The 13,703-nt window shown below is 43.4% G+C and overlaps 1 protein-coding gene across 1 annotated transcript in view; it reads right to left on the bottom strand.

The window, feature by feature from the left end:
* Positions 1-13,683, bottom strand: part of USP22 (ubiquitin specific peptidase 22) — a 42,001-nt gene extending 28,318 nt beyond the window's left edge. Inside the window, exon 1 of the mRNA XM_040452977.1 lies at positions 13,414-13,683. Within this exon, the coding sequence (XP_040308911.1) occupies positions 13,414-13,584 (171 nt within the window). The 5' untranslated portion in view covers positions 13,585-13,683. The remainder of the gene's footprint in view (positions 1-13,413) is intronic.
* Positions 13,684-13,703: the final 20 nt, after the last annotated feature.

Genomic DNA, 13,703 nt, shown 5'->3' with positions numbered 1-13,703 from the left:
AGCAAATCAGATTTTATTACATGGTGCGCCCCTGACATGTTCACCACTGATGTATGTCACAAATCTATCATCCATAAACACGAATGACTTTGCCACACACCCTGGCCATGAACAATTCTTGAACTGGCGTTTGAACATAAATGGACACCTTTTATAAGCCACTGACTCTAACACCAAGGGGGTCAAGTGAGAAAGAATGGGAGCCAGCTTGAGGAATTCCCACTAGGCAATTCTGGTACAATTTGAACATAAAAATGAATACGAATGGATTACAGTGCACCTGGGTAGCTCAGTCAAACAACGGACTCTTGATCTAGGCTCAGTTCATGATCTCAGTTTGTGAGATCGAGCCCTACACAGGGGTCTGTGTGAACAGGGTGGAGCCTGCTTGAGATTCTCTCCCTCCCTCTCTCTCAAAATAAATACTTGAAGAAAAAAAATGGATTATACACTGAATAAGAAAGAATCCCCAAGTCCATTCTGATATTACTACATACACACACACACACACACACACACACACACACACACAGAGTCTTAACAGACTTGTTCACAGAACTCCCAACTAATCAATGTAGTAGGAAGGACAAAGATACAAATGCAGAATCTTCACTTTATAATCATCACCGTAATAATGGGTTCAGGCAAGAATCAGCCATGGATGCTAAAACCACAGGGTAGAAAAATACTGGGTCACTCACAATAGTTAGAAAGAAGAAGAAAGAGCCCAAATGTCCATTAAAGGATGAATACATACACAAAGTATTACATATACACAACAGAGTATTATTTGGCCATAAAAAAGAATGAAGTTCTGATACCTGCTACAACATGGATGAACCTTGAAAACATGAAGTGAGAGAAGCCAGACACAAAAGGACACATATTGTGTGATTCCATTAATATAGAATGCTCAAAAGAGGTAAATCCAAAAAGACAGAACAGACATAGTTCATTCTAAAGTGGTTATTTTTTAAGTTATGTGAATTTCAACTCAATTTTAAAAAGATACACTGTATACACTGTATGTTAGCCAACTTGACAAATTATATTCTTTATTTTTTTATTAAAAAAAATTTTTTTTAATGTTTATCTTTATTTTTGAGACAGAGAGACACAGAGCATGAGCAGGGGAGAGGCAGAGAGAGAGGGAGACCCTGAATCAGGAGCAGGCTCCAGGCTCTGAGCTGTCAGCACAGAGCCCGATGCCGGGCTCGAACTCGTCAACTGTGAGATCGTGATCTGAGCCGAAGTTGGATACTCAACCGACTGAGCCACCCAGGCGCCCTGACAAATTATATTTTAAAAAATACACTAAATGACTTACATATCCGTGTGTGCATGCCCGAGTACACATGTGGATGTGTGAACATATGTCTGTATATAAGTGTACTGGGGCACTAGATATTTAATTTCAAAGTATCACCCCAGAGATCACTTCTGTTAATTGAAAAGGCAAAAGAGAACTCTGGCCAACAAACACCACCTCATTCAAACCCTAACATTCCCCAAAACAAACAACTGCTGAATCTAGATAGATGTGTATGATACTCATTTTAGTATTCTTGCTATTTCTGTAGGTTTCATATTGTTTAAAATAAATCAAGGGAAAACAACTATTAAATAATACATACCTTAAGACTCAATTAATTCCATTCCTGAGTTTAGGTATAAGAGAAATGGGAACTTACACATGACAGAAATACATATATCAAGGACACCAAAAGCCACATAAAAAGAGTATCATAATGGTAATATCCCAAATGTGAAAATAATAAAATATTCATCTGTAGCAAGAAGAATAAGCTGTGGTAGAGCCACTGAGTGGGTACCAGAGCATCGAAAAGGAATTCACGGTACATCCAGCAAGGGATGACCTCACAACAGAGCACGGAGGCGGCTGGCCACAGAAAATTACATACTGCCGGCTACCGTCATACAAAGTCCTAAAGCCAGCAGAGGTAATTTCATGGTCACGTGTAGGTGGATAGCAGATTCTCCTGAGGGAGGAGGGTTGGGACCAGGAAGGGGATCAAAGGGGACACCTGGAGCGTTGGGTGTCACCTCTCCTCTGTGTGGCCAGGACATGAACATGTTCACTTCACAGAAATTCACCAAGGAGTAGGCTTCTTCAAGAGGAGAAATAAAAAGGGGCCCTGGGTGGCTCAGTCGGTTGAGCGTCCAACTTCGGCTCAGGTCATCATCTTATGGCTTATGAGTTCGAGCCCCACATCGGGCTCTGTGCTGATGGTTCAGAGCCTGGAGCCTGCTTCGGATTCTGTGTGTGTGTCTCTCTCTCTCAAGAATAAAAAACATTAATATAATAAAATAATTAAAGTGAATAGGAATAAAAACCCATAATACAAAAGAATAAACACAGAGATACATGGTTAAGCTGAGACACACAAACCAAATATTATGAAATTTACGAGGAGAACCACATCAGGTGAGTGAACACTGGGGAAGTCAGAAAGGTCTGTATACAAGAGCAGAAAGCTCAATTCTATGGAATTCTATAGAACAAGTGTTTCTTACAAGGGGTGTGAACTCAACTCATATGGAGTCAAGAGAATTAACTCAAAATGGGAACTAAGAACACTAAGACCAAGAACTGAGAACAAGAAGGAAAAGCATTTCCACACGGACCTAACTGCTTCCTCTGGGTGACCATTGTTCATGTGTGTAAAACCCAGGACACTCCACTGCAGGGCACCTACCAGTGAAGGCCTTTTACTGAGTTGATGGATTCAACAATTAAGAGACCAGTTCTCAGTCTGGGTGGCTCAGTCAGTGGAGCATCCAACTTTGGCTCAGGTCATGATCTCACAGTTTATGAGTTCAAGCCCCACGTCTGGCTCTGCTCTGACAGTGCAGAGCCTGGCTGGGATGCTCTATCAAAATAACTAAATAAAGTAAAAATGTGGACACGTATCTACCTCATACAGCTATTACGAGGGTTAAAAGATTCGATGCTTTTCATGGACTGAGAACACTGCCCATAGGATTTGTAAGGCTGACAGTGGCTCCCTAAAAGGTGTGTCCCTGTCTTAATCTCCAGAACCTGTGAATGTTACCTTATTTCAAAAAAGTATTTTGCATATGTAATTAAGGGTCTTGAGACGAGATTATACCTGATTATCTGGGATGGCCCTAAATGCCATCCTGAGTGTCCTTGAAGGAGACGCAGAAAGACCCCATACACAGGAAAGAAGGCAAGCGGAAAGAGGAGGTCAGAAACTGGAGGGGATGGGGCCAGGTCGGCCGCAGGCCAGGAGTGGTTCCCCTGTCCCCAGAGCCCCCTGGAGGGGCGTGGTCCTGCCAACACCAGATTCTGGGATCCTGGCCTCCAGAACTTGTTCTAAACCAGTTTGTGGTCACTTGCTAAAGCAGCTGCAGGAAATAATACAGGGTCGATGTTAGCTATTATTATTCTCACTCCCGCAAAGGCTAGACACCCCTGCACCACACACCGGCCATCTGAGTGGGCCAGGGAGAGGCACAGGGACATCTGCTTTCTGGAACAGTTGGCTGCCGCGGACGGCAGGTTTCCCCGATCAGCTGATCTTACAGCTTCCTGCCAGGGAGGCACTGCACACAGTCCTGGATCTGCAGAGGCAGAGGGATTCCGGAGGCTGGTGGGGGATCCAGGAAACTCAACCTGGAATCTACTGCTCTTGGAGTCCTCGAAAAGATTTTTGTATTAAATCCCTTTCTCCTAGGAGTTACTTCAAGTAGATTCAGGAGCCCACAAGTAATCCTGAAACAAAACGGGGATTTTTATGGACAGGAGAAGCAGACAGGATCAATGATTTAACAGTTCTGTTTGCAGCTATAGGGATGGGGCTAGAGAGGACTGTGCTAGGCAAAATAAGCTGGAGAAAAACAAATACAGGATTTCACTCAAGTGTGGAATTTAAGGAACAAAACAAACGAACAAAGGGAAAAAAAAAAAAGAGAAAACAAACCAAGAAAGACTCCAAACTATAGATAACTAATGGTCCCCAGAGGGAAGGTGGCTGGGGGTGTGTTAAATGGGTGCTGGGGGTGGGGTGGGGCAAGGTGGCTCAGTAGGTCAAGCATCCAATTTCTGGCTCAGGTCATGATCTCACTGTTCGTGAGTTGGGCCCAAGTCAGGCTCTGTGCTGACAGCTGGGAGCCTGGAGCCTGCTTCGGTCTCTATGTCTCCCTCTTTCTCTGCCCCTTCCCTGCTCACACTTTGTCTCTCCCTCTCTCAAAAATAAACATTAAAAATGTTTAATTAAAAAAATAGGTGCCAGGGGTTACGGAGGGCACTTAGGATGAGCACCGGGCGATGTACAGGTGTTGAATCACTGTATTTTACACCTGAAACGAATATTACAGTGTGTGTTAATTAACTGGAATTTAAATAAAAACTCAAAGGGGCGCCTGGATGGCTCGGTCGGTTGAGCATCAAACTTCAGCTCAGGTCTGATCTCGCCATTCATGCTGACAGCTCAGAGCCTGGAGCCTGCTTTGGATTCTGAGTCTCCCTCTCTCTCTCTGACCCTCCCCCGCTCACTCTCTGTCTCTCACTCTCACTCAAAAATAAACATTAAAAAAAAATAAAAACTTAAAAAAAAAAAAACAGTTCTGAGTTTACATAGTACAAGGAATGCACTGAAAGTCCATTCATTTGGCTCCAATAGTAACAGCATTTCTTTGGATACCTTAATCTCTATTATCTCCTTTCTCACACCCTCCTCACTACCCCAAGAAGGATCGGAGGGGGCAGAAGGCACATGGCCCTTTAAGTCAAATACAGGTGGACTCACCCATAGGATGACTCAGGTGTGCAGTGAATTTTGAGTCCGGCTTAAAGAAAACTACAAACAGGAGACAGCACCTTAAGAACTAATGCACATTTCCCATATTACCCGTGACCGGAACTACTACTAAATCTGACAATTGTAAAGAAGGTATGTTTCATTGTTACGCATTCTCTTCAATGACTTTTTCAAGGGCTCAATATACTGTTTTACCATCACAGACTCTGATCTAAGCAAAGGGACAGGAAGACGCAACATTTCCTACATGAACTGAGGCACTAAAAGGCAAAGACATAACTGAAATTAAACAATCTCCTGAAATTTCCCAGTCTCAGAAAGCAAGACTTGGGCCTTTGAATCTCAACTAAAATAGATTTAGTCCAACTCCTTCAAGGTACAAATGTGGCAGTGACATCACTGTGATGTAAGAAAATACATACTGTATTCCGGTCTTCCTTCAAAGTTCCAAGCACAGAGCTCCTAAACCCCTTGGAATGTTGAAGTGATGAGATTGAAAAGGGTGTCTTTTGTTATTGAAACAAGTCCCTTTCAACCAGTAAGTTATCTTAATGAGGGGATAAAGCTCAGGGAGAGCCTCAGGGTGGGGTCTGGATGTTAGGGAACCAACAGTGTGATCAGAGGGCTGGAACTTTCAGTCCTATCCCAACCTCCACCAACGGGCCAATGATTTGATCAATCATGTCTGTGTAATGATTTGATCAACGCCTGCTTAATCGATCATACCTTAACTGATCATTATGAATGAAGCCTTCATAAAAATGCTAACAGAAAGGGTTCAGAGGGCATGTGTGTTGATTGATGCACCCACGCACTGGGAGGGTGAAGCACCCTCCACTGAGACCCTCCGGGGATCCAGTACCCTCGTGTGCCCAGGACCCTCCCGGACTCATCCTAAGCACCTCTTCATCTGCACCCTTTGGACTATCTTTTAAAATAATCTAGTAAACGTGAGTAAATGTTTCCCTGAGTTTTGTTAACCATTTTAACAAATTACTGAACTCGAAGAAGGGGTTCCTAATCAGTTGCAAACAGGTGACAACGTGGGCTGGATATCAGGTCTGTGTTTTGCTGAGATTAGAGTATACTTGGGAATACTGGAAAACATTCCAGAATAAATTAAGGGGGAATATGAACTCCACACTCAAACTAATCTAATTTGAAGGTTCAGACTCGATGTTCACTATCAAGTGCCCTTGGATATAGATTAGGAGACTTACCTGCCAAGCCTACCTAAAAAAAAATGTATCATGAGTAAAAAAAAAAAAAAAAAAAGTGTATCACGAGTAACAAAACCAAAATGAATTTATATATGAAAAATGCTTTACAAAATATAAAATACTATGTAAATATAAAGTACTATCATCATAATGAGAAATCAGTGAACTTTTAAGGCACAATTAGGCAGTCAGAGGGTGCCAGGATGGAGTGTGGCTATGACAAAAGAATCTGATTACATTACAAATAAATGTATGCTGTAACTCCAATGTAATTGGTGTGGGACAGGTTGCCTAAATAACTTGGAAATGAGTGGAGAGTGTAAAACTAAAGTCCAAAGGAGCCATACCTAACCCTAATGATGCTTCTCAAAGGTGGGGGGGGGGGGGCAGATTAACCATTCTGAAACCACTATTAAAGGGGAAAAATTTCCCTCTACCCTTTAAGATTCTTCCAGCTGGTCTAAGATTTAAATCGACACGAGACATATTAACAGAAGAAAAAAAAATTTACTTATGTGCACACGGAGACCCAATACTGAAATTAAGACCCAAAGAAGTGAAAAAAGACTGGTAGTTTTTATACTTTTTAGACAAAGAAACAATAAATCTGAGAGGAATTGACAGGACAAAAACTTATGTTCAGGAACTTCAATTAAGAAGGAATTCCACACAGAATCTGGGCTGGGGTAGTAAATTGGTAAAAAGTAACAAAGGTTGTTCAGCCTTGTTGGTTCTAAATTCCCCACCTCGGACCATAAAGATGTCTCTTTAGCTCCTGGTACAAAGAGGGTACCTTTTGACATGGAAGATTTATTTCCTGCTTTCTGGAGACAAAGGAGGATCAGAATGTTCTTGCATAGGTGGTTTTTAAGGAACTTTTAATTAAAAATAAACAATATGCCAAAGTGTCACATTTGGGGGTGGCCTACCCTTGCCCCCTATACATGTACACTGAAATGAAACAGATAAGTACACGGATGGTTGATAACTTTCTATGTTGGACAGAGAAGTTACAGATAAGTGAAAGGAGAAGACTAGAATGACCCATGTGGTACTGGATTAGAGTTGGGAGACATGACTACAAACTCAGGTATAGTTTAATAGGAGTGGAGGTGAATAACCATAGACTTGTGTGTACGTGAATTAGTGTATGCCAGCCAATTCAGAGCTGTTTCTTAGCTATGTCCCCCGAGGGCTGAGAAGCCACAACATTGGTACCAACAAGCACAGCCAATGCCCAAACCATATATTCTAATTCTATTCTCCAGTAAAAGGAACTAGGACTCCTTGGAGAAATGGCAGATTCTAAGACCGGGGCGGAAAATATACAATATAAGCCTAGAAAGTCTGACGGTACCAGAAAGGACGGATGTCCTCAAAAACAACCACCAACCGACCAAAAATTGGTGAGGGTATGTCAAAGTGACACAGAAGACAACCGGAAGAACTCTCACTGGCTAAAGCTGGAACAACCTGAGCAACAAAAGAGAGCACTGGATTATAACCCATAGTATAAAGCATCCCTGAGTCCATACTGATACACATGGTTAAATAAATACTAAAGGAATGAGAAAGTACAAATATTTCCTATATAAAATTTCCAAATAATTTCTATAGATATTCTGGCCTCAAGGAGGCATCCACTCCTCAAGTGGACATGTGCAGAGTGACTCTGTTCCAAAGAGGACAGTAGGGAAAGGAGGGAAGGAGCCACTTCACAGAAGAGCAGCCTGACAGCCCTGTGGTCAAGTTCACCACCAACAGTGTTAAGTCATGTTGACCGCATCACCTTTGACAGAACTTGGTCTTCCCCAAACCTGTAACCACAACTAAGAACCATGAGAAAAACATCCGACAAGCCCCAATCGAGGGGCATCCTAGAAGAAACCTGAGCAATACGCCCCCAAAACTGCAAAGGTCATCAAACACAAGGACCGTCTGAGAAGACGTCACAAGCCAGAGGAGCCTAAGGAGACATGACAACTAAATGTACTGTGGGATCCTGGGTGGGATTCTGAGAAAGAAAAAGGAGATCAGGGAAAAATTAATGAGATCTGAATAAAGTATGATTTCTAGTTAGTAACAATGTATCAAGCTTGGTCATTAGTCGTGACAAATTGTACCATGGCAACTAAGATGTTAGCAATCAGGGACACGGGAGGTGGGGAATCTGAATAAAATAGGCGGATTATATCACAGAGGATATGTAATCAATGTTGGTATCCTGACTGTTAATATTTTATTATAGTTTGCAAGATATTACCTTTGGGGGCAACTAGGTAAAGGGTACAGGGACCTCTCTGTATTATTTTTCACAACGGCATGGCAATCTGCAAGTATCTCAAAAGGAAAATTTTTTTCTGCTTTGGATCTTTTACTTGCAATGACTTGTCCCCTGCTTCGTATGAATCGTATAGTGTTTTGTTGTAAGGATTTGAAAGATCCACGGCATCGATAAATAAAGCAAAGGTGAATTCCTCAAAGCAATAAAATTTGAAAAGAAAAAAGTTTACCTAAAAAAAAAGAAAAGACATATCCAACAAATGAACTGAACTTAAAAAGTTCAAAAACAAAGGGCTTAGTGGCTTTCTCACCATCACGTTTAAGTGCCTGGCTGAGTCAGTGAGGACTAATCTGTTTCACTGGTGGGGCCAGCGCCCGGTTTATGACCTCCCAGTGTGTCCTGTCACCCCATGTAGTCTGTCTAAGCCAGTAACAGCAGAACTGTTATTCCCCAATGATGATTTCTATTAAAAAGTTCAAGTACTAGAGATTCATTCGGATCTCAGACTCCAGGACTAAAGCAGCACTGATAAAGAGAGGACCAGTGTTGAGTCCTACAGCACATCTTTTCCTAAAACACAGGGCAAAAGTACCACTCAAGATAAGTAAGACCATTTCCCACCTCCTGAGCCACACTTCTACAACACTGACTCTAAGAGCCACTCTCGTTGTAAGCAAGTGTCCACAGGCTAACAATCTATATTGTTGCTTTGTAAAGATTCCAAATGAAAGGGCACTCCACTTTTACTCTAAAAACTACTATCCTCAACTCTTGCTGCACATTGTTTTTTATGTTTCCTTTTAGCTACCTCCCTCCCCATTTTTTTCCATAAACAAAAGTGCACTTTTAATTTAAAAAAAAAAAATTTTAATCTTTATTTATTTTTGAGAGACAGAGCGTGAGCAGGGGAGGAGCAGAGAAAGAGGGAGACACAGAATCCAAAGCAGGCTCCAGGCTCCGAGCTGTCAGCACAGAGTGCAACGCAGGGCTCGAACTCACAAACCATTGAGATCATGACCTGAGCCTAAGTCAGCGGCATAACTGCCTGAGCCACCCAGGCACCCCAAAAGTGCACTTTTTTACACGCATCTCAGGTTTGATGTCAAGTAGACAAATCACATTTCAGTATCTCAGCAAACAAAAACATAAAAATGTCTTGCCCAAGATTATTCCTTCTTTAAACTGATTACCAGGTTTAAGTTTTACAAATTCTTAGTAAATTCTCCAAATTGAAAGCTTGAAAAAACAGGGAAAATACACAACGCTATTTCCACTCAATGGAGTATTAACTGCACAGCTCAACAGATTTATGGGCAACAAGTGAAAAAGGGAACCAACATACACAGCATGTATATTTACATAAATAAAAACGTGTAGCTTTGCTTTATATGTGCACATGTGTTTATAATTTTTAAAAAATTTGAAAGACCAAGCATCAAACATATTGTCTGGAGCCAGAAAAGACTCACCTTACATATTCAATAAGCCCGGAAGGTGTTTTATTTTTACACATTAAGAACATGTTCACACGGTCACTTCTGTTTTTTTTAAATACACAGATTCATGAATTTTAACCTTCCTCAGTAAAACTTACCAACAATGAAGCATCTAGAATTATTTACGCATTCTTTTATGTATCTTCAGGCTCTAACTACCCTATGTGTAGGAATTATCATTAGGCATCCACAAATACTCTAAAATTTAAAGCAGATATTTATTATCTTACTATGGGATACCTACTATTTAACGGGTTTTGACAATTCTGATTTCAATTCCTCAAGATAGAAACCCAGGGCTCAGAGTTGACTCTGGACTGAAGAGAAAATGAGAGGTCTAACAATTAGGGAATCATTCCCTTTCTTCCAGAGGGTACCTATTCCACATCTAAATGGTGGTGTGAAAGACCACAAATGTAGGGGCGTGTGGGTGGCTCAGTCGGTTAAGCGTCCGACTTCAGCTCAGGTCACGATCTCACGGTCTGTGAGTTCGAGCCCCGCGTCGGGCTCTGGGCTGATGGCCTGGAGCCTGGTTCCGATTCTGTGTCTCCCTGTCTCTCTGCTCCTCCCCCGTTCATGCTCTGTCTCTCTCTGTCTCAAAAATAAATAAACGTTAAAAAAAAAAAAATTAAAAAAAAAAAAAAAGACCACAAATGTAGAAACAGAACAAATGACAGGTGTTTTCATTTGCTAGGTAAGTTTCCTTCTCTCCAGCCCCTGTCTCAATCAAACAAAATATTTCCCTAAGAATTTCTACCCCAAAGAGCTGGTTGCTCTAGGCCCCAAATTTTGTGCCTCGGAAGCCTTCCAAAGCAGTTTCCTGTCCAGATTACTGACCAAATGAAACCAGAATCCATAATAATCCAAAATACTCACAGTATGTTTGACAACTCTTCTTCCCTTGTGACAAAGTATATTTGATAAGAGAATTTACTACAGCTACAAAGAGGGCTATGTTTTGAGGACAAGCAGCTGGAAAATTTTAGCCACGGAAGTCGTTCAAAAAAGAGAGGGGTCATTATTTAAAAAATATTACCTGTTCTCCCAAGGGTCCATATATTCAAAATAAAACGTAGAGTATGTTAAGTCATAATAACCAGCAGCACTGTAAATTCTTGATGTTTTCATTGCCAGTTTCTTTTTCACACACAAAAACCCTAACGGTAAGACATGTGCTATATTTAACACATGCCAGAAATGCAGAGTCCACTGTGGTAGCACTGAGTCCTGAATGGTGGGAACAGTTTTACATTCGGTAGTAGGTAAGTTTTACTGCAAACCAAGCCGAAACTGGATAGAAAGTTATCAAATCTGATCATGTTCTTCTCACTCTGTGCCTATCAAAAGAAGAATCAAAGTTGGATACAAAAACCATTAACGCTTCTACTTAAAGTTCTAACTCTCTTTTCATCCAGGGCTGCGTTCCTATGGTTACGCTGCAGCTGCGACTTCAACCTCAAAAGTCACTTTATTTACAAATATTATAACTTAAATTGAAATATTTTAGTAGGAAACTGCATATTGTTAAAACCAAAAATATACTAAGCCTACAGATCTGCTGAGAATCCCACACAAACAGACAAATGTGTATTGTTCATTGCTAATGGTCTGGGTTAAAGGATTTGTCAAACCAACTCTTCCTTGGCTGGGCCACTAGAGAGTGCTAGAAATGCAGTTATATAGGACCCAAAAGATACAAAATACACCCCCTCCCCCCAAAAAGTCTGGAGCATAAAAGATGAAGGACATTAAGATTCCTCGCTGGTATACTACCAAAAAGTATTGCCAACACTGACAGATCTGAAGTTTGAGAGTATTTATCACCACCTCTTGCCTGTCTGTAGCTCGAGTTCTTCTTACTAGTGAATAACAAAGAATAACAGCTTTGAAACTAAGCAAGTGACATTAAAGGTTAATCCAAAACACAGCGCGCGCGCGCGCGCGCACACACACACACACACACACACACACACACACACACACACAGTGATTCCTTCCTTTAGGAAATGAGACAAAGCTAATGATGTGTTAAACTGGACTGTTAAACAAAAATTTTTTGTTAAAGCATTACAGGGGTGGGGCGAGAGAGAAGAAAAAAGCAAAAAGCAGGGGATTCCTTACTTGATCCAATACGAAGAATCTTACAGAGATCATATAAGCCCCAACGAATGAACTAACATGCAGCGGTAACAATACAATCACCTGAAGACTGATGGTTCCAACCAGGCTATTTTTTTTAAAAGCATATAATTCCATTAGCAAGAATCTCACTCTGATCCTAAGAGAAATCATCCCCGATTTTAGTTCATTCTAAGAGGTAATGCTTCCCAACACCGTTACTGTCAAAAAGAAAGAAAACCGGTGCTTAACATTCCCTACAATCTCAGGGCATGTTAGTTTCCCCTCCCCCCACCCCACCAAAAAGCTGTTCAAGGTGGAAACCTAATACACCTCCCAACCTTCCTAATATGCAAAATCGCGTCACACTGTACCAAGGTTTATTCAGATAAGAATGCCGTTATTTTCCGATTTCCAAATCATCAATAAGCCTAATAGGACATACATCTGAAAAACATAACGCTAAAAATGTAATTTCTTCAACATGTCACTGGAGGCGATCAGTTTCTGACTATAGCCTCTTAACGAGAAGGCACGCCACTCTCCCACCTTCCCAACAGACCGATCTTTTCTTATAAATCCATTCCTCCGTAGCTACAAGCGGTTCTCCAAACCACAACCGTGCTGATAACGAAATGGCTCTCCCGGATGTAGGTCTGAACACTGGCTTGACTTGTTCCATTCCCAACGGTCATCCCCTCCACCCACGTCCAAATCTGAAACGAGGCGGGGCGTTGCCATTTCCCTACAGTCGTTCCTGCGGACCCGGGAGCCGGTGAGGTGTTTTGCCCAGGCACCAAGACAATTGTAGCTTCACCCTAACAACTCCCGATCCCGACACGTGGTTCCGTTTCCCTGACCCAGGTAAGCTGTGATGCACACTCCTTCTAGAGCCCAAAATGGTGGCAAGCAACTGGCCTACAGCAGGCCACCCAACAGTCCCCGGAGTCTTTGTCCCTTTTTAGTTTTCTTTGTCTTACATTTTCTTCACTGCCCCCATCCCCCCCCCCCGAACCCTCCCCCGCCCTGGAAGATTCCCGGGTGAGGCCCAGGGCTGGAACGTGGGACACCTGCCTCCTAGGGACCAAGCTTCCACCGCAACCCTGGAAGAGAAAACCTCCCGGTTCCCAGATCTGCACTCACCCACCCCCGGAACTGGACACGCCCCAAACCCCGCCCCTGCTCCGTCCCCACCCGCGCAGCGGAGGGGCGGAGGAAGGTGGGGGAGGGGAAAAGAGGGCGCGGGAGGGAGGGGGCGGAGGGAGGTTGGGGGGGAATTGGAAAGGAGAAGCGCCCTACCCCCCCCCCGCCTGCGAACACCGCCCAAAGGGGTCGGCAAGAAACTAGCAAGCCCTCCCTTCCTTCTCTTCGCCCCCAACAGGGCCCAAAAGCCCCATCACAACCAGCTCGCCGGGCAGCGCTGCAGCACGAGGGGTCTCCTCCGGCCCCCAGCGCAGCCCGCAGTTTTCCCGGGGGAGAGGGGGTCGCACCTTGCGCTTGCGGGCCTCCGCCGTGCCGCTCCACACGAAGCACTGGTAGATGGCCCGCAGGTTCTGCTTCCAGTTGTCCACCTTGAAGCTGCTCAGGTGCGAACAGCCCGGCGGCGTCACCACCAGCTCCGCGTCCATGGCCTCGCTCTCCGGCTCCGGCCGGGAGACCATGGGGGGCAAGGCCCGGCCGCGCGCGGGGGGCGGCGAGGGGGACGAGGACGACGCCAGCGCGACGCGGGGGGCTGCTCGGCGGCGCGCCCCGGCCGGCGGGAGACGGGCGCCGGGAACAA

The sequence above is a fragment of the Herpailurus yagouaroundi genome, unplaced genomic scaffold (genome assembly GCF_014898765.1).
Source record: "Herpailurus yagouaroundi ecotype Mexico unplaced genomic scaffold, PumYag 208, whole genome shotgun sequence".
Classification (NCBI taxonomy): domain Eukaryota; kingdom Metazoa; phylum Chordata; class Mammalia; order Carnivora; family Felidae; genus Herpailurus; species Herpailurus yagouaroundi.
Note: the sequence above shows the minus strand (reverse complement) of the source record. Positions and strands in the feature narration are given on the sequence as shown.